This window comes from Moschus berezovskii, chromosome X (genome assembly GCF_049115385.1).
Source record: "Moschus berezovskii isolate FMDL1 chromosome X, NW_MosBer_1.0, whole genome shotgun sequence".
NCBI lineage: Eukaryota > Metazoa > Chordata > Mammalia > Artiodactyla > Moschidae > Moschus > Moschus berezovskii.
In genome coordinates, this window is record NC_142488.1 from 56,347,542 (window position 1) to 56,368,086 (window position 20,545).

Consider the following 20,545-nt stretch of genomic DNA (forward strand, 5'->3'; position numbering starts at 1 on the left):
AAGAAATGACTCTTTGGGTTGGCGCGGAGGTGGTGGTGGTGGGGGACTAGATAAGGGGGAAGAGACATAAACAGGAATTTGGAGACGCTGATTGTGAAAGTAGGGAGTGAGAGTGAATGCGACGGGGGCTGAGTAAGTTGGTGGTGGGGCAATGGGAGAAGTGAGGGCAGGGAAAGTCCTGCTGCAGCCCCTCGCTGACCCTGCTTCTGACGCCAGCTCTGTGAGTCTGAAACCTGAGTCAGCACGGAGTTCTGCCCACTGTCTACACGTGAGGGGTTGTGTGGATGTGGGTTATTGTGCAGATCTCGAAACCAGTGGGGTTTCCTGGAGGGGTAGTCCAGCTGGTGTGGCCACCTGGTGAGGTGGGTGTGGGGGGTGTGGGGTTCAGCTGGGTGTGCAGACACCTGACAGTCCTCCCACACACTGAGTGCTTGGGCCTGATTGTGCCCTATGTACAGATCAGGAAACTTGAGGGGGTTAAGTGACCTGCTTGGGGTTAAACATGGCCTTAGGAAGAGGAGAAGCCAAGATTCAAACCTAGGGCTGGCTCAGGGATCCCAGTGTTCAGAGATCCCTACAGGCACAGCATGTGTGGGCACACACACACATACACACAGTGTTGCATTCAGGCTCAGGTCCAGAGAAAACAAGGTTTATAAAAGGGGCCTGAAGACCAGGGGGGAGTGTGCGTGTGCGCTTACACACAGCATCCTGTTGTGTCTGCCTCTGAGGGTTGTGTGTGTGGTTTCAGGCGGTGTGTGCACCTCTGTGTGATGTGCGGTATGTGTGCGGTGTGTGCTTGAATGTCTTGGATAGCCCACTATGTTCTGTGTTGCTTCTGGATTGTATCTGCCTCTGTAAAGCAGGCCTGGGCTGCGCATGGAATTAAGGGTGTGCTGTCACCTCTTTAAGCTGGGTGTGCGCCTGTGTTACATCACCTGCCATTTCTGCCTGGTTTGCTGGAACGCTAGCTAAAGCATCCTGGCAACAAGGTAGCGACTGGGTGCTTCTCAGCACCCCATCGTGACGCCACTCATTTGGGAAATGAGGAAGGTGGGGGGCGGTGGAGGGAGGGTGAGGCCTGAAGGTCAATCGGTCACCCTGACGTTGTGGGCTTCCTGTGCCTATGTCGGGAACTGAGAACCGCCACCACCCCAGCAGCCCCTCCGGGAATGCTGCTCTCTACCCTGTTGCCCATCACACGGCGGAGGGAGGGCACAACCCTGCGCCTGCATCCATGTTTGGTGAGGCTGGGGTCAGCTAACTCAGTTCCCTCTACCCTGCCCAGGGTTAGGGGAGACTTGAGGTATCCCCATACCTGAATGTGTGTGTGCATGCGCATACACACCCCAGAGTGTTGTTCATGTACTTAAGAGGTTGTGGGTATCCCTGGCTGTGTACATGCCTGTTTGTATATATGGCAAAGCATGTTTTGTATGTATGTGTCCCTAGATACACTTTGTATGTGTCCAAGAGGGTGGTGTGTCTCTGTGTTGTGGGTCTCAGTGCTTCTGTGAATGCCTAGAAGTGTGTGTACCTCTGGATGTAGGGTGGGTCTTTCTGTTTGGTGTGCATATGCCTAGGAATATTGCATGTGTATGTGAGTGTTGAATATGTACCCAGTTCTGTTGTATGTGCCTGTCACACTTGCGTGTGCCTCTGAGGGCTGTGTCTCAGTGTTGCACAGGTAATCTTCACGTTGTGTGTCCCTCTGTTACATGGTTTTGGGTGAGAGGAGGGCTGTGTGTTCGTCTGTGCCCAAAAGTATGGACTGCATATCTACAAGTGTTGAGTGTATACTGCTGGGCTGGTTGGCTGGCTGTGTGGCCAGAGAGCAAGGCGTGCTCCAGAGCTTGTGTTGCGGTGGGTCTTTCCATTGCCTGGGTCTCAGCATGTGTGGGAACCTCTGGGTGTGGCATTGTAGATCTGAGTTCTGAGGGTTTGTGTGTCTCTGGGTTGTGTATGTGTGTGGAGGAGACGCACACACAAGGCCTGGCTGAGGGGTCCAGTTGCTACATGCTCACCACCACACCCCTACACATGCACATACTCACTTCTCTATCATCCATCCATTCCCTGTAAAAATAAACTTTCCCTTTTCCGGAAAAGTCCCCCACCCCTTACCCAAGCCTCTGCCCAGGAAAGCAGAGGCGGGAAGTCTGGGACTCGGGGGTGGTGGAGGGAGGGACAGGCAGGCAGGGCTCTGGGTTGGATTCTGAGCTCCCAAGTGCTGTGTGATCCCCAGCTGCTAGCTGGCTATCTCTGACCCACCTCTTGTGGGAAAATGGCTCTCAGTGTGGCTCCCAAAGGACAAGCTTCCCTCACCCCTGCCCCAAGCTGTCAGCCCTCCTGCCCTGACCACTGACCACACTCTGCCTTTCCACCCTACCAGCTCAGCAGCACGACGTACCCTGTGGTTGTGAAGATGGGGCATGCACACTCTGGGATGGGCAAGGTAAGTCCCTAGGTGGGGTTTGGACCTGTGTGCTTGTAAATGATGCATGTTCCGGCAGTGTGCAGGTGTAAGTACAGGCATACCTTGTTCTATTGCACTTCCCTTTATTACCCTTCACAGGTACTTTAAAAAAAAAAATGAAGGTCAAGGCAACCCTGCATTGTCAGATGATGGCTAGCATCTTTTAGCAATAAAGTATTTTAAAATTAAGGTATGTACATTGTTTTTTTAGATACATATTGCACTTAACAGAATATAACTTTTATATGCACTGGAAAACCAAAAAATTTGTGACTTGCTTTATTATGACCTTCACTTTATCGCAGTGGTCTAGAACTAAATCCACAGTATCTCCAAGAAGGTATGCCTGTAGAAGTATATTGTGTATTCAGTGAATAAAATAATTCTGTGTGTCCTTTATTTGTATTTTTCCACATATGCTTACATTTGTTGGCCCAATTTTCTATCCTGCACTCAGCCAGTTTTGTGTGTCGTTATTTGTTAGTGCTTCCAGCACTGTGTATGTAGGCAGGCCTCTTTGTTGAACACATACTATGTCATCTTTTACATTCAAGGGTCTCGGGGTCCTGTGTGCTGTCCACCCATCTGATTTTGTCTGTGTCCATAGAAAGCAGACTTGTAATTTGTATGTTTGCGTCCACACTTCTGTTTATATATTGTATATACAATGGATTTTGTGTCTGGGTGCCCATATTCATATACTGTATATACGCACAATTTTCTCACAGCTTTATTGAGATATAATGCACATACCATAAACTGACTCATTTAAAGTAAACGAGTCTAAAAATCGGGTTGTATGTACTCACACCCCATGAGGTATCTGCATGCACATGTAAAAACCAGGAGGCCCAGAATTAATACATGCTTGAGTGCCTTGGGGGTGTCCACTGAATTTCTGTGCACTCATCTCACCTGTGTCATTTGCCCCAAGGCATCCCCACTGCCCGCTACTTCCCTGTCCTAACCGGGCCCTGACTCCCACCCCACTCCCACAGGTCAAGGTGGACAACCAGCATGACTTCCAGGACATCGCAAGTGTCGTGGCACTGACCAAGACATATGCCACCACCGAGCCCTTCATTGATGCCAAATACGATGTACGCATCCAGAAGATTGGGCAGAACTACAAGGCCTACATGTGAGTGGAAAGACCAAGGCCTGGGGAGGGGTCCCCCTGCCCTGCCTTGTGCAGCCCAGGCCCCCTGAGCCTCTCTCCTGTCTCCTTTTGTTCTCCAGGAGGACATCAGTGTCAGGAAACTGGAAAACAAACACTGGTTCTGCGATGCTTGAGCAGATTGCTATGTCTGACAGGTGGGCGGCCTGACCTTGGTGGGGACTGATGGGGGGAAACAGTGGAAGTGTGGCTGCCCAGACCAGGTACTGACAGGCTTCCTTGCCTTGCATTTTGGCAGGTACAAGCTGTGGGTGGACACGTGCTCAGAGATTTTTGGGGGACTGGACATTTGTGCAGTGGAAGCGCTGCATGGCAAGGATGGACGAGATCACATCATTGAGGTGGGAGCACCCCAGAATTTGGTAGGGGCACAGACACACTAGCAGATGCAGGGCAGCAACACTCTGTGAAGCATGCTAGGGCCCAGAAAGCCCTGAATGAATGGCAATATGTAAAACTGTAAAGTGCCTTGTGAACTGGGATTTCCCTGGCAAGTGGCAAAATTCTTAGTAAATTCTAAACTGCTCTGTGAAACTTGGACATCTTTAGTGAATAGCAAAACACTTGTTCAATTATAATGTCCTCTATGAACTGAGACACCATGGTGAATGACCAAGCGCTTAGTAATCTTTAAAGTATTCTGTGAACTTGTACTTGGCTGACAGCAAAGAACTTTGTAAGCTATAAAGAACTTCACAGAGAGTGGTGGCTGATACTAAAGCATTCTGTAACTGTAAAGTACCTTAAGAAGGTACTGCTTCATGAAAAGCAAAGTGCTTTTAAAATTCTAAAGCTCTTTGTAAGCAGCAGTATCCCCAGTAAACAGTAAAGCAATTCGTAAACTGTAAAATACCTTGAAAATTCAGAGTGCATGGTAAATGGTAGCGCTTTATAAATGGTAAGCATCTTGTAAACAGTGGTGCCCTTTGCAAAGTACTTTCTAAAGCTTAAACACACCATATATGCACTAGTCCTTTGTAAAGGGCAAGGAGCTTTGTATACTGTAAAGTACCACATAAACCACAAAGTTCTTTGTAAAGGTACCTAGCAAACTATAAAGCAGGGATTGGCAAACTTTTTCTATCGAGGCCAGACAGTGTGTATTTTTGGCTTTGTGAGCCATATAATGTCTGTTGCAGCTCCTCAATTCTACAAGAGCAGCCACAGACAATATGGCAAGAAAGCAAAAGGGGTTATGTTCCCATGAAACTTGGTTTTATGGACACTGAAATTTAAATTTCATATAGTTTTCTCAGGACATGAAATCTTTAGGTTTTTTCCTCCACCATTAAAAAACATAAAACCCACCCTTAGCTCAGGAGGCAGGGGGGCGGAGGGGACTGTACAGAAACAGGTGCTGGACCAGGTTTGGCCGGTGGGTAAGCCCTCATTTGCTCACCCCTGTTTGTATGTCCTAAGCTGTAAGGTATCTTGTAAAAGACAAGCCTTCCCACACTGCATAATCGGTGCCTCTCAAACCGAAGTTTGTTTCCTGGCCAGCTGCCAGTCATGCCTTTTTCCAACTTTTCAAGCACTTTGTCATCCTTGCCCTCCCATGCACTTCCTGCTTCTCTCACCGGATCCCCTCTCCTCCCCCAGGTGGTGGGCTCTTCCATGCCGCTCATCGGTGACCACCAGGATGAAGACAAGCAGCTCATCGTAGAGCTCGTGGTCAACAAGATGGCCCAGGCCCTGCCCCGGCAGCAGCAGCGGGATGCCTCCCCCGGCAGGGGCTCCCATAGCCAGGTCAGGCCCCTGGCTCTGGCCCTCAGGGGCTAGTGGCGGGCAGGCCAGTCCTTGGTCATGCTGTGTCACAGAGCTGATAACCAGCAGGCTAAGAGTAACACAGGGACACACATGTGTTGTGGCAATGACCAACTTTTAAAAATTGTCCAATATTTTAAAAAATGATAAATAGTTGTTACCCTGACTTCCCTGAGTACCTCCTGACCCCTCCCCTGGGAATAAACCCCACCCCACCCCACAACCTACCATCCCTCAGCTCAGCCACAAATGCAGCAACACCCAGAATACAGGGAACCCGTGTCATTCTGATTGGCTGATGCCCCACTGGCTGTTAACTATTTTTAACCTCTCCTGCTCCACTCCTCTGCCGCAGACTCCGTCCCCAGGGGCCCTGCCCTTGGGCCGCCAGATCTCCCAGCAGCCCGCGGGGCCCCCAGCTCAGCAACGACCCCCACCACAGGGTAAGTGAGGGGCCAGCTTCCTGGGCCCCGAATCTGCCCGGCAGCCTCCTACCTCTCACTGGCTTGCTCTCACATGTTCACTTTCTCTCTGTCCCTCAGGCGGCCCTCCACAGCCGGGCCCAGGCCCCCAACGCCAGGGACCCCCGTTGCAGCAGCGCCCGACCCCACAGGGCCAGCAGCACCTTTCGGGCCTTGGACCCCCAGCTGGCAGCCCCCTGCCCCAGCGTCTACCAAGTCCCACATCAGTGCCCCAGCAGCCTGCATCCCAGGCCACACCGCTGACCCAGGGTCAAGGCCGCCAATCCCGGCCAGTGGCTGGAGGACCTGGGGCACCTCCAGCTACCCGCCCACCCGCCTCCCCATCTCCCCAGCGCCAAGCAGGCCCCCCACAGGCTACTCGTCAGACATCGGTCTCTGGTCAGGCTCTGCCGAAGGCCTCAGGGGTTCCACCGGGTGGTCAGCAGCGCCAGGGTCCACCCCAGAAACCCCCAGGCCCTGCTGGTCCCACACGCCAGGCCAGCCAGGCAGGTCCCATGCCCCGCTCTGGGCCACCCACTACGCAGCAGCCGCGACCCAGTGGCCCAGGCCCCGCTGGACGTCCCACCAAGCCACAACTGGCCCAGAAACCCAGCCAGGATGTGCCACCACCTGCCACTGCTGCTGCCGGGGGACCCCCACACCCCCAGCTCAAGTAAGAGGACCCCACAGCAGCCCTCACCTTGCTGCTCACAAAATGGGCTCCTGCATGTGGAGGGCAGCCCTGGGCTCCCCGGCTCCTCAGACCCCGGTCCTGCACGGAGTCCTAACAGCTCTCTCTCTGGTTCCAGTCTGAGCCAGACCCTTCCCAGTTCAGAGGCTCCCACCCTCCATTCCAGAGAATCCCCCCTTTCAGTTCAGAATCCTCCCTGTAGGCCCTGGGAAAGCCCCCCAGCCCAGCTCCTCTTGGCTTACCCCAGGCACCTAGCTAACCCTTCTTCAGTACTTTTCTGCCCAACTCATTCTTCTCCTGCCCAACCTGACTCCCTGCAACCGAACCCCCAAACTCCTCCCAGCCCAATCCACAATCCTCCTAAGTTACTTCACTTTCCAGTCGTCCTCCTACTTTCTCTAGAGTCTAGGCTCCCTTCTGGTCCGAGTCTCCTCCCAAATCACACTATCCTCTCTGCCTCTTCTGGTCCATTCCAGACCTCCTCCATTACCTCAAAAGCCCTCCCTGCCCCATCCAACTGCTCCCCCTCTTAGATCTTCCCCTTCCAGCCTGTCCTTGGTCCAAGCCCTACACCACCCCTCTTTCTGGACTCCTCACCCTTGGACTAGAAACCTTCCTGCCCATCGTCACCTTATATCAAACGCCTCCCAGTCTGGTCTGAGAAAAGTCAGCCCAGAACTCTTCCCATACATCCCAGGCTTCCTCACCTTGGATCCAAATCCTCCCACCCAGCCCAGGACTCCCCCACTCCTCCTGAGAATCCCTCAGGGTCCAGGCCTGGGTGGGAGGGTAACAGGCACAGCCCCAGGACCAGAGGGGCAGGGCTGGGGCCGGGCCTGGGGTAACGTTGTGTTTCTCTCCCCCTCCTCCCTTCCTCTTCCCCCTTCCTCCCACGCCTCCACCTTGTTTCTCTCTAGCAAATCCCAGTCTCTGACCAATGCCTTCAACCTTCCAGAGCCAGCCCCGCCCAGGCCCAGCCTTAGCCAGGACGAGGTGAAAGCTGAGACCATCCGCAGCCTGAGGAAGTCTTTCGCGAGCCTCTTCTCCGACTGACACCCTACCCTGAGAACCCCCAAATCCCTGGGCAACCCCTGTCTGGGCCTTGAATCTATTTCTCACTTTTGGAAATCTCATCCCTTGAGAAGTCCTCTCCTGGATCGTCAAGATCCCTCTTCTCACTCCTCAGAATGCTCAAGTCCCTGGGGAAACCTCACTCCTGGTCCTAAATCCAGTCCTCACATTTGGAATTCCCACATCCTTTGAAAAACCCACTCTCAGTCATCTCAAGAACTACTTCTCAGTTTCAGAACCTCCAGATCCCTGAAGACCTCAACCCCTGGTGCCCTCCGAGTGCATTTTCCTTCCTGGAAGCTCCCAAACACCAGGCAACCATTCCTGGAGCCCTGAAATTCCTGGAAAACCCCATTCCTGGCCCCAGATCTCTCCAGCGCACCTTGTTCCCCGGCAAAATTTCCCCAATCCTTAAGAAACCCCTCCCTCTGATACCCTTTCTTTGGATCTCCCATCTCTGGGGATCCACCTGTTCAACTGTCCCCACCCAGCCCCTCAAGGTTTCCCCTTCAGTCCTCCCCCCACCAACCCCATTCAACACACTGAGAGCTCCTCCCACTGCTAGGACCCCTCAGTTCCCCAGGGACCCCTGCCTCACTTTCCTGCCTCTGACAGCTGTCTTTAAATATGCAAACTCCACCCATCCTCCCAGAATCCTGTGCACACAGAAGGCCAGTGGTCTCCCACTTCCCCACCTTTGCCGTGATGTCTGTGTCTGTGACTGACGTGGCCTCCTCTCGTGCCCGTGCTTGGCATATGTGGTCCTCGTTCATCGTGCCGCCTGTGGTGATGCGTGCAGTGGCACTGTTTGTGTGATCCGCACCTCCCCCCAAACTCCACCCCTTGCCTGGACTCACCCTCACCCCTCAGCGGCTCTGAACCCCATGAGAAGAGTCGGGAAGCAAAATAAACAAGCAAAGGCCCAGCAGAATTCTGTGCTTCTTGGTGAAGAAAGAGGGGAGTCCTTGAATGGTGGAAAAGAGACAGATGGGACCCCCAAATCCACATGGGGTGCTGGGACCCCAAAATCCAGTGGAAGGCACATCAGACACAAATTACAGAGAGGTGCTGAGAGGAATTCCTGCCACAAATCCCAGCCATTGGAGATGGAGGAGCTCCTGAATTTAAAAGTATCCCCAAAGCCAAGAGGCAACCAAATTATGGGGGTCTCAGTCTTCAAGGGTCCCCCAGTTCCAGAGGAACTGGAAAAGTACATGGACAACCCCTCATCTCCCAGGGCAGGGATGGGGGATCCTGAGGCAGTATCAGGGCAGAGACAGAACATTGATTGGTTGGTGGGAAGGGCTCCTTGGCGTGAGAGGCTGAGATTGGCTCCCTGGTGGCTGGGGGTGGGGCCTAAGGCACAAGGCGGGCTGCGCTGAGTAGGCAGGCAGGCAACTCATCAGCCTGGGTACGGTGCAAGGAGGGTTCGGAGGCACTCCGCTCAATCTTGGGGAGTGACCGCTGCAGCAGCTCAATCGTGGCCAGGATCTGGGGGCAGGGGCAGGTGAGGAGGGGGTGTCCAGAGCCGCGTGGGCATCCAAACACCCCCAAACCCCAGTCTAAAGGGGAAACACACTCACACACATTGTACACTTCGGAGCCTTGAACACACATAGTTCACATTCGCACCTCAGAGTCTTCCTCCTCAGAGGCTCACTCCCCAGGATGTCCAGCCCTCCTCCTCAGCCCACCTGGGGAAAAAGGGGCCGCTCCTCTCGCTGGAACTTCAGGCAGTCAGACAGCAGGCGCCTCATGGCCTTGGGGCAATTGCTGGAGATTTTGCTGAGGTCCGGGGACAGATAGCCACGGCCCACCATAAAGATAATCTGGGAGAGGGGACAGGAATGGGGTGATCTGGGCTGGGAAGCCCAGGGAATTCTGGGTCTTGAGGGACCTCGGGGACTCCTTTTGGGAGAACTGGGGTATTCTGGATATTGGATATCTGGTGGATCTAGAGATTCTGGGTCCCGGAGGACTTGGAAGGATTCTCTGCTTAATGGAACAGAAAAATTTGAGCTTGGGGGAATCAAAGATGGTTAAGTGTCTGGGGCCCAAAGGATTATGGGTCCACAGGTTTCTAGGGGGCTTAGGGGCCTGGAAAGAACTGAGTCTGGGGGAAACATGAAGTTCTGGGTCTGGAGGGAGTTAAAGGCTGGTAGTCCTCAGGAACCTGTATTGCTGTAGCAGTCTAGGGCTGAGAAGACTATGGGTCCAAGTGGCCTGTAGGACAGTAAGTGCTCAAGACCCAAAGACTATTGGGACCTGAAGCCTAGAGGATCTTGGGTTTCTGAGGGCCTGGGAGATTCTAGCCTTTGAATCTGGAGAAATATGAGAGTCTGGGGCCTAGAGTATTGTGGATTCAAGGGCCCTGGAGCTTGACAGATACCCAAGGCCTGAGTGGTTGTGGGTATCTGTGGGGATTGCAGAAGCACAAAGGCATTGTTTCCGGGAGAAATGGGATTCTGGGTTTTGGGGAGTTTGAGTACCCAGGTCAGGGGACTGTATGTGTCTAGAGGGACTTTTGGGGACCTGGGGGATTCTGGATATAGGGGGCTCAGGAGATTCTTGATTTTGAGGGCCCAGAGATGTGGATATGAGTGAAGGAAAGAATTCTGGGTACAGAAGACCCAGAGGAGTCTGGGAGTCCTCAGCTCTGAAAATTTGGGGTTTCTGGGGGCAGAGCGGTGTTCATGGTCAGTGCAAAGGAGGAGATCTGAGGTTTGGAGACTAAGGGGATCCCGTGGCCTGGGATAAGGTGGGTAAGGTATGGGGCTCACCTGGTCTCGGCTGCCAATGTGGCTGTAAGGCAGTGAGCCGGTCATGAGCTCATAGAGCACAACCCCATAGGCGTAGACATCTGACTGGAAGCTGTAGGGGTTCGGGTCCTGCATACGGATCACCTCAGCTGCCTTCAGCAGACCAACCGGGCAGGAGGAATATGCAGGTCAGCAAGTGACTGACCTGCAGGCCCAGATCCCACCAGCCACACTGAGTATAACTCAGAGCCGCCCCCACGAGGTGAAGCATGAGTGGTCCAGACACCCATACCTGGTGCAGGAAACCCCAGCCCCACTCCGCCTTCCACATCTTAGCCCAGCAGCCCATGTCCCTATACACCCCCAGTCCAGCCTGGTCCAACTCACCATCCATAGCACAGAGCCCGAGGGTTGCTCCAAGGGCTGGGCCCCACTCCACCGCGTCTTTACTGTGGCCAGGCCGAAGTCCCCGATCTTCACCGTGAGCCCCTCATGCAGGAAGATGTCCACCGGGGTTAAGGGCCACTACAGGGTCTCCCAATAGCCATGCTTCTTGCCCTGACTGGGAGGCTCTCATTGACGCCTCCACACCAGTCATTACCTCTAACCCTAACCAGAAGCCCCCCAGTGACACACAAACTAGCTATCTTGACTTGGAGGGCAGCTCTAATTAACACTCCCTATACTTGGTTCCCCTGTGACTCCTGACTAGGAAGCTCCTCTCATGGCACCCACACTCACCATGCCTGTGACACTGATCAGGAACTCCCATAATGCCTTCCACCACTGTCACTCCTCAGACCCTGACCAGAGTCCCAAAGAACACCATCTGAACCAGCCACAACTCTGGCACCTAGCAAAGGGAAATGCAACAGGTGCCCCTCCCTGTTTGCCCCCCAGAAGGGCCCCCCACAAGAGAGATCCCTCTAAGTCCTCATCCTGTTTGATGCCTCCTGCCCCAGCCCAGCCCCAGAGGGACAGGTAGATACTGTTAGACTTGAGATCTCGGTGGATGATGTTCTTGGCATGGAGGTAGCTGTAGGGGTACAAGCAGGTGTCAGACTGTCTGGGGGCTACCTCATCTCCCTACCCCCAGCCCCCTAGCCCCTTCCCTAGTCCCTGAGCTAGAACACTCACTCCATGCCCTGAGCAGTCTGGCGGGCCACATCAATGAGCTGGACCATGTCGAAGCGTGTGTCAGCCACATGCAGGTGGTGGTAGAGACTGGAGCCCTCACACCACTGTGTGATGATGGCAAATCCTGGCCGGGTCATGAAGCCCATGAACAGCAAGATGTTGACATGACGTGTCTTTCTGCAGGTAGGGCAGGTGGCATCAGGGCAGGGAGGGCAAACAGCAACTTTCTGAGCCTTTGGAAGGGCGCTATTCACTGCTGCCTTCTGCCATCATTTCCACCCTGTCTTTCAGGAGGCTCAGGACAAGACTATGGCCAGATTCAGTGAATTTGTGAGATATGTTTACTGGGCTGAGCACTTATGTCCTGAACTTCCTCATCCAAATCTCCCAACAAAAGCAGGAGGGAGGGATAACCCTTCACTCCCTACTGACCAGGAGCATCTTAATCATCAAACTTGCCACACCTCTGACCATGACCTGAGCCTGTGACCATTTGAGATAAGATGAGAAAGTGGAGTGCCAACCTTCATCAGCGATATATCAACATAACATTGATAACTGCTGGGTAAAAACACCAGTGACGTGTGACTATGTTCTGTTAACCATGAGAGGCTTAGAGGTAAAGAGTTTGGGGTTTGGATTAAAATTATGTTCTAATCCGGGCTTCCTCAGGTACTCACTGTGCAATCTCAAGGAGGACACTTAGCTCTCTGTGCCTCATTTTCCTTAACTGAAAAACTGTGATTATTTTATGAGATACCTGATATGGGTGTTGGGAGGACTATGTAATAACCTGTAAGGTGCTCTGAATGGCCAAATACAAGCAAGCACCCTAAAAACACCACTGTCCCTGCTGTTATTGCTACTGGGTACCTGGATGTACCTTATAGAAATTCTGTCCTGTATGAACAGCCACCCTCATTTAGAAGAAAACTTTCATCCCTTATAGAAGGATTAACTATAGTTACAATGGTAACATACATGCAAAGAACATCAATGATGGTCCATAGTTTTGCACACATCAGAGTGGATAACAGCACATGAGTTCTTCAAAGCAGTTAGGTTATGGTTTCAGTACAAATACAATGCAAATTCACAACCTGTTCAAATCACTGCCATTTGACAGAGAGGAGCAGAGACTGAAAACATCAACTCTGCAACATAATTGTGCCCACTTGTCAAGAGGGGAAAGCCCACACCAGCACCCCCAAGAGTGGTAATAACTAGGGTGACAAAAGGGAGCACCAGGGTTTCTCGGTGTGAATGAATTAATATAGTAGGAATGATATATTAAGTAGAGCAATTGCAATCATTAACCAAACAATGATTAAATTATGCTTCTGATTATAGTTTTAATACTGTTCTTTAAAGAATAGTATTATTATAATTAATAACAAGACTGTAACACAGTAAACACATACTAATGGTGCAGAACAAGCAGAGGAGAAGGAAGGCCACCAGGCTGCCGGGCGATGCAATCAACTGACATTATGCTATTGATGTCAGTACATACAATAACACTGCAGTGATACTCATTTTACAACAGGCAAGCAAAAATAGTCACATTTTGGAGGCAGGGCCATTAATATATATCAGTATTTAGGCAAACAACAGCCTCATCAGAGGTCCTTTAAACACCCATTTCCCAGAGGGGAAAGGCACTTCTTGGATAAACAATTTACTATTATGGTTATAACACAACATAAACAAGGGGGATGTGAGGAAGCAACCCCAGCAGGGCCTTTCCCCAGAGAGGCACGGAGGCCATGCCTGCTGCTCCCGCCCCATCCACACACACGAGTGATCTCACCTGAGCACCTGCATCTCGTTCTTGAAGGCCTGCGCCTGCTCAGCTGTGGGTTGGGCCACCTTGAGCACCTTCACGGCCACATCGCCATGCCACCGCCCGCGAAACACGGTGCCAAACGAGCCCGTCCCGATCCTCTTCAGCAACTGCACCTCACTGGGTGGCACCTCCCAGTAATAGCCCGAGTCCCGGTACCCCAAATTCTTCTGTGGGCCACACGGGCGGCATCTCAGGGGCCTGCCCACACCCCTCATCACTCAGCCTGTGGTGCCCCCACCAAAGGTGTCCCCTGGAGCTCACCACTTTCTTCTTGTCATCAGCCAAGGACTTCCGTTCCCGCTGCTCTGATGGGGACTTGGAATGTGGGGACTTCCTTCCCGAGGACACGCTGGCTGGGCTGGGGCTCCCCCGGGGGACTCCATCACCACCACCTCTATTCCCAGCAGCTGCAGTTACAGAAAGGATGTGAGTGCAGCTGGGTGGGATGGGGTGGGGGGCTCAGGGCACAGGCAGCGGGGGGCTCACCATCAGTGTTGAAATTCTGGCCAGTGAGCTGGAAGAAGAGGGCTGCGAGTCAGAGAGAGGACATGGAGGACAACAGGAATGGCCCTCCCCTCTGCCTCGTGCTCCCTGGTGATCGCCTGCCTCAACACCAACCTGGATGAGGCCGGAGTCCATGGGGGCTGTGGTGCTGACCATGTGGACATTGGGGGTGGATGTGGAGCGGATGCGCTGGAGGGGGGTGTTGGCCTGGGCAGGGAAGGAGAAGTGCTCGGGGTCGCGGTGCTGGGTGCAGGAGCTGGCAGGGGAAAGGCTGTGAAATCACTGTTGAGTGAATGAGAGAACCAATAGAATGCCCCCCCAACCCACTGCCCCTTCCTAGGTATGTGTTTAGCTTACGTAGAGTAAATGTCCACTGTCATTACTATTACGCATTTCTTTAAGAAACACTGACTAACTGCCAGCTGTTTGCCAGATACCGTTCTAGACAGTGGAAATAAAACGGTGGACAAAACAAATAAAGGTTCTACACACATGCTGATTTGAACTGTACTAAAATTTTTAAATTAAAAAAAAAGAAAAACAAAGGTTCTCACCCTCATGGGACTAACTGCAGTAGGGAGAGAGAGAAATAAAAAACAAAGAATATTTCATATGTTCAATGGTGATAGAAGCAATAAAGCAAAAAATAAAGCAACATAAGAAGACGAGAAGTGTCCCTGATCATGTCAGGAAAGGCTTCTCTGAGCAAGCGACATTTGAGCAGACTTAAAGGAAGGACAGCAAGCCACACAGATAGTGGGGGAAGAGCAATATGTAATATTGTATAACTATATGCAGTACTGAAATATATTATGCATTATGTAATATACAATGTTATCTATATTAAAATGGCAATGCTTTACATGTACATATAATAATGTTAATGTTACATATATACATGTGTTATGCTGCTGCTGCTGCTAAGTTGCTTCAGTCGTGTCCGACTCTGTGCGACCCCATAGATGGCAGCCCACCAGGCTCCGCCGTTCCTGGGATTCTCCAGGCAAGAACACTGGAGTGGGTTGCCATTTCCTTCTCCAATGCATGAAAGTGAAAAGTGAAAATGAAGTCGCTCAGTCATGGCCGACTCTTCTCGACCCCATGGACTGCAGCCCACCAGGCTCCTCCGTCCATGGGATTTTCCAGGCAAGAGTACTGGAGTGGGGTGCCATCGCCTTCTCCAACATGTGTTATATATGATGTATATTAAATATATTATAATGTTATAAAAATATTTTTTAATGTTTCCTTCACTATCCTGAAATGCAATTCATAGGTAATTAATTCACATGTGCCCTAATTAAAAATAACATAATGCCCTAACTTTACTATTTTACATATTACATGAAAATGCTTAATATTTTACATTGTATGAAAATATTATCAACATAACACATAATACAATAGCATAAATATCATATAAATATTGACATTATAAAATATATATACATATAAAATGCATATCATATAAACATGATATATTAGAGTGATAATATACTTCAATATTGAAATATAGTATTATTATACTTAAAGGAGAAGTAAAAGTGAATTTATGAGAAAATAATGTGTATTCTAAAGTAGAAAGACTTGAGCATAGTTATACTGGAAGAATTAACAAAGTAGTTAGATAATATATACATAGATATATATTATAATTAGTAAGAACTTATCCTATGCTAGATCATATTCTAAGCACTGGACCCACCTTAACTCATTTAATCCACACCAGAACCCTATGTGGTAAAAGTATCATTATCCTTTCCTTACAAATAAGAAAACTAAGGTCCAGAGAGACTAGGGAACTTGCCTGAGGGCCCATAGCTCCATGCCCTTACTTACACTTGTAGGTGCTCACTAAATGTTCATTGAGTAGACAAAAGCATTAAGTATGGCTTGATCTCTACCAAGGCCTCCAGATCATTTTCTTCTGACAGTAGCCCTTCAGCTAAGGCATCCCCTACCTGGGACTCTGAGGGGTGAGCGGCTCATTCAGGGAGCGGTTTGAGGGAACCTCGTGTTGTCTGGAGCTTCCGGACAAATCCTGGACACTGTGGTAGAACCTTGAGGGCATTTGGGGTATAAAGCAAGGGAACATGGGTCAGCTGTCTGTAAAAGCCTTGTGGCTGGGTCTCTGTCCTCCCCATCTCCCCACCCACTCCAGGCCAGGCTCACTGTCGGCGGTTGGTACTCATGTCGACACAGACTGTGGGGACCTTGGAGGAACAATGCTGGTGGAACTTGTATCCACAGGTTTGGCAGCGGAAGCCATGGAACAGAAACTTAAGGCAGAAGTCACAAAAGGCCAGGCTGAAGAATGTCTTCCGTACCTGCTGCCACAGAGTAGAGAAGGTTGGAGCCTGGTCATGGACCCTCCCGCCATGCCCACGGTCTGCCCCCACTCTCCACTCACAAAATTGTGCATGGTCAGGGGGACGTCTTCGAGGACCTCCACAATGAGCTCCTCGCCATCCAGGGGGGCAATGGCTGTGTCCCAGGCAGTGACTGTCTTTCGCCTGCAGAAGACATGGAAAGGAGTGAGTGGGAGGGTGGCCAGGGGCCACAAGGAGGAAGGGAACCCACCAAAAGTCCCTCCAAGCCTGCCATCCATGGAATAATAGATGACATGTTGCGTTTTTAGTGTGGCAACTCTAGGAACTAGTACTATCCTTACTCCTATTTACATATGGGGAAACTGAGGCAAAGAGGGATGAAATAACTTGCCCAAAGCCACAAGGGACTGTGAGTGGAAAGACAGTGTGAAGAGTCCATGTTCTTAGCTACAAGAGGAGGAGGAAATGAGACAGTGAAGAAACAACTAAATCTCAGAGGTGCTAAGCAAGCCCCTGACAAAGCAGCTGGTGAGGCACTGAAATAACAAAAAGCAATGCGTGAAAAAAAAAGCAATGTGTGAACTGAATACAAAAGTTAAGGAACTCTAAAACAGAGGAATAAATGGAAGGTCAGCAAGGCCCACGCAGCAGACAGAGAATGAGGAAACGGAGGAAGGAAGGAGTTGACAAGTTGATAAAAAGTGAAAGAATGAAAGAGATGAATTCCGGGAGGAGATGATGGAGCACGGTGTGGACTCAGGATCTAAGAAGAAAATGAATTACTGATCTTACAGGCCAATGAACTAACGAAGCAATAAGACAAAAGCTGGATGGATTCATGGATTCACTAAATGAAGGGAAGACTAACAGAGACTGTACAGCAGAATGGAGGAGTCAGACGACTCTGAGAAGGGGGTAGAAGGCTGGGCACCCAGTTGGAGGTGGGAGAGCCACACTTACCCCTTGATGAGCCGGTAAACCACACAGCAATCTTGATTGAGACCCCGCACCTTGAGGGCCTTGTCTAGAGAGTCATACACACTCATGCCATCCCGGACAGTCACCTGTATGTGTGTGCACATATGTAAGGAGTCAGCACCCAGAGGGGTCCCCAGTAGACTCTTCCAACCCTTGTCACCTTTCTTATCCCAGATTTACAACTAGGTCCATGCCCACCCCTAGCCAGTTTTGCTCCCATCAGACTCACCACCGTGCGCTGCTTGTTGGGCAGGTACACTTTGACGGTGCCCACTGACCGGGAGGGCTCGGCCCCGTTGGCAGGGGGGCCCCGTGGTGGCTCCATGGAGCCTAGGACTTTGTCAAGATGGGCTAAGGTGGTGCTGGGCAGGTGCCATGGGGCTCCTAAAAGACAGAGGATGAATTCAGAGGCCTATAATGATAGTATGGAAGCACAGTGGCAGAGGACAAAAAATTCAATCTCCAGACTTCATGTCACCCCCTGTAGCCTAATTTCCACACCGCTCAAGGGATCCAGTTCCTCCTCTGCTCAGCCCCTCCAGTTGTTTGTCTCATGCTTAAGTGCCAAGGTCTCAGATTCACTGCACAGGGCGGGGTGGGGTGGGGTGGGGGTAGGACATAGTGAGAGGCAGCACACACTGTCCCGCAGGGCATAGGAGTACATAAGTCTCTGTGCTGGGGACTAACGGGGAAGTCAGCACGCACTACAGTGGGGCGTGTCAAGTACATAATGGACATGAACAGGCTGTCCTGACTTTTAAATGGAGAAGGGGGTTACCAGATACTGTGGTGTGGGAGGAGTCACAGACAGGGTGATGGGGAACTAACCGAGGATCATCAGACACTGCCCTTAGCTTAGGGAAAATGGGAATTGCACCAAACAGTGTTTGTAAGGGCATTGTGGGCATCCCAAAGTCCTGGACTGTAATGACAGTAGGTTCACGGGTACTGTGCTAGGTGCCTAATGGGAGTCAACAGACTGTGATGGGGAGTTCATAAAGGCTCAGAGACACTATGCTGAGGGGAGATGTAATAGTCGTCAATAGAGACTGCAAGGAGATCCAACCAGTCTATCCCAAAGGAGATCAGTCCTGAGTGTTCATTGGAAGGACTGATGTTGAAGCTGAAACTCCAATGCTTTGGCCACCTGATGCGAAGAGCTGACTCATTTGAAAACACCCTGATGCTGGGAAAGATTGAAGGCAGGTAGAGAAAGGGATGACAGAGGATGAGACAGTTGGATGGCATCACCGACTCAATGGACATTAAACTCCAGGAGCTGGTGATTGACAGGCCTGGCGTGCTGCAGTCCATAGGGTCGCAAAGAGTCGGACACGACTGAGAGACTGGACTGAACTGAGACTGTAAGGGGAAGAAGAGGGTATAACGGGTATCACCAGACATTGTAATGGGGGAAATGAGGGTTATGGAGCATCACCAGATGTGGCTGAGGTGAGACAAGCAGGGGTAAAGCGTAGATGAGGCAGAGGGCGCTCCAAAATTCTCCTTGACAGCTAATGAAAGGGTCGCAGACATATTACTAGTGATGATGGATGGAGGCTGCTGTTGCTGCTGCTAAGTCACTTCAGTCGTGTCCGACTCTGTGCGACCCCATAGACGGAAGCCCACCAGGCTCCCCTGTCCCTGGGATTCTCCAGGCAAGAACACTGTAGTGGGTTGCCATTTCCTTCTCCAATGTGTGAAAGTGAAAGTGAAGTCGCTCAGTCATGTCAGACTCGTAGCGACCCCATGGACTGCAGCCTACCAGGCTCCTCCGTCCATGGGATTTTCTAGGCAAGAGTACTGGAGTGGTTTGCCATTGCCTTCTCCGGGATGGAGGCCGGAGAGGGTTAAAGAGGAGGCATGTGAGAATCCTCAAACATTTTCCTATTGGGTTAGACATTGATCCAGAATAAGGAAAGCGAGGAATGAGCCGTGTCTTCACGCACTCCCCATTGTTGGTAAGGAAGGGGCATCAGATACCTTAAAGAGGTTAAGAAGAACTCCACAAGATACCACAACCCAAGCCACATTCAGCCCGGCTCCACTCACCGAGGGCCTTCCAGCTTTGCGCAGGCGCGCTGCCACACGCGACGGGCGAAACCATCCCCCGCAGCCTTGCACCCATTCCAAACCCCCACCCCCGCTGTCGGTAATGGTTTCGCCCCGGGTCAAACCACTCCTCCGGTTCCGGGTGGGGGGCGTCAGGGCCCAGGCGCAGTCATCCTGGAGCTGAGTTTTCGTTCCCGGCTCCCTACCCGTGCCCGAAAGTAGCTCCAGAAACCTAACCCTACCGGGCCCGCCCTCACCTGTCACGCCGCTACAGCCGCCGCTGCCTCCATCTTGGGCCTGTCTTCTTGTTTCCTTACAGAGTCCGCCTCCACCGCCCCTCGGACTTTGGTCATTGGCTCCGGAGGATTCAGCCCTCCATCCTTATTGGATTAGGTACACGCCTGTCAAGGCAGGGCCGGCGGAATGTGGGTCGTGTTCCGGATTAAGAGAGGCTGCCTGAAACGCCAGGGTCTAGGGCAAATTCGCTCGTCCGGATTCGCGCAGGCGCAGTCGGTAAAAGACCTGCGTGCCAAGGGTTTTAACCCCAATCTTGCCATAATGAAATAAGGCAGGGCTTTTATTTTTTTGGTCACTTGGGGCTGATTTAGGGGTTCCCGAAAATGGGTGGGGGATCCTTAAGCGCTCTTTTTGCTCCAGTGACCCAGCGCCCTAAGTACCATTCCGGGTCTCAGTTTTACAGTCTTTGAAATGGGTTGGAATCAGACCAAACATCTGCAACGTTTTCCAATTCTGAGAGACTGTAGTCATAGCTTTTGATAACAGCGAGTCTCTAGTGTGGCTGGGGCTGGAGGTCTTACCCTAGGAGTGGCGGTCTGCTGTTTGAGGAGGCTTCCTTCCTTTAGGAATGGAGTTGATAAGGGTTTTGAAAGACTAACCCTAGACGTGTAGGGGAATTGTGGACCTGGAATGGTGCATAACGCTGGGAAGCGTGTGGAGGTATTGTAGGGTAAACACAAAGTTTTTAAAAGTCGAATTGTCTCTGATGTCACAAATGAGACTTTCCATCTTCCCTTTTCTTGGTATAGTTCCCTTAGAAAACTTTCAATTGTAAATTTTTTCTCCCTCCCTTCAAGTTGTATGTAACTCCTTTTAATAAAAGCTAAATAGGCCTCCTGCCAGTTTTACAACTCAGGAATGTTGTTCTTGAGGCCCTGGGAGCCATCTCTTTGAAATGTAAATGTCGGCGGAGATAGCGCCCTATCTTCTGGTCCCTAGGAATTTGACCTAGGCCGCTGACTCCAGGTCGCTGTTTGTCACAGAAATATGTTTTGTTTTTCT

At 51.2% G+C, this 20,545-nt stretch overlaps 2 protein-coding genes across 4 annotated transcripts in view; one reads left to right on the forward strand and one right to left on the reverse strand.

Moving 5' to 3' along the window:
• Positions 1–8,571, forward strand: part of SYN1 (synapsin I) — a 61,503-nt gene extending 52,932 nt beyond the window's left edge. Inside the window, exons 6-13 of one of the 2 annotated variants that reach the window (XM_055438222.2) lie at positions 2,393–2,455; positions 3,475–3,617; positions 3,716–3,790; positions 3,892–3,994; positions 5,253–5,399; positions 5,773–5,860; positions 5,960–6,551; positions 7,487–8,571. In XM_055438222.2, the coding sequence (XP_055294197.2) occupies positions 2,393–2,455; positions 3,475–3,617; positions 3,716–3,790; positions 3,892–3,994; positions 5,253–5,399; positions 5,773–5,860; positions 5,960–6,551; positions 7,487–7,622 (1,347 nt within the window). In that variant the 3' untranslated portion in view covers positions 7,623–8,571. The remainder of the gene's footprint in view (positions 1–2,392; positions 2,456–3,474; positions 3,618–3,715; positions 3,791–3,891; positions 3,995–5,252; positions 5,400–5,772; positions 5,861–5,959; positions 6,552–7,486) is intronic. The other variant, XM_055438223.2, reaches the window with a different exon arrangement.
• On the reverse strand, positions 8,568–19,658 carry ARAF (A-Raf proto-oncogene, serine/threonine kinase). Of its 2 annotated transcripts, none has more exons than XM_055438225.2 (16): positions 19,504–19,658; positions 17,424–17,578; positions 17,177–17,280; positions 16,297–16,399; positions 16,059–16,213; positions 15,848–15,946; positions 14,001–14,142; positions 13,869–13,896; positions 13,644–13,789; positions 13,347–13,549; positions 11,537–11,713; positions 11,389–11,435; positions 10,787–10,905; positions 10,421–10,552; positions 9,335–9,469; positions 8,568–9,131 (listed from the first exon to the last, which is right to left on the reverse strand). In XM_055438225.2, exons 2-16 carry the CDS (start codon positions 17,517–17,519, stop codon positions 8,997–8,999), a joined length of 1,821 nt encoding a protein of 606 aa, XP_055294200.1. In that variant the 5' UTR covers positions 17,520–17,578; positions 19,504–19,658; the 3' UTR covers positions 8,568–8,996. The 2 variants fall into 2 exon arrangements, with proteins under 2 accessions (XP_055294200.1, XP_055294199.1); XM_055438224.2 differs by having other exon boundaries at positions 14,001–14,157.
• Positions 19,659–20,545: the final 887 nt, after the last annotated feature.

Excerpts from the sequence above, each read along its gene's own strand:
- ARAF (XM_055438224.2), bottom strand. The coding sequence starts at position 17,519 with ATGGAGCCACCACGGGGCCCCCCTGCCAACGGGGCCGAGCCCTCCCGG. Across the intron at positions 14,158-15,847 it reads CTCACCCCTCAGAGTCCCAG|CCTTTCCCCTGCCAGCTCCT; the intron begins GTAGGGGATGCC and ends GTGATTTCACAG. Across the intron at positions 11,714-13,346 it reads AACGAGATGCAGGTGCTCAG|AAAGACACGTCATGTCAACA; the intron begins GTGAGATCACTC and ends CCCTACCTGCAG.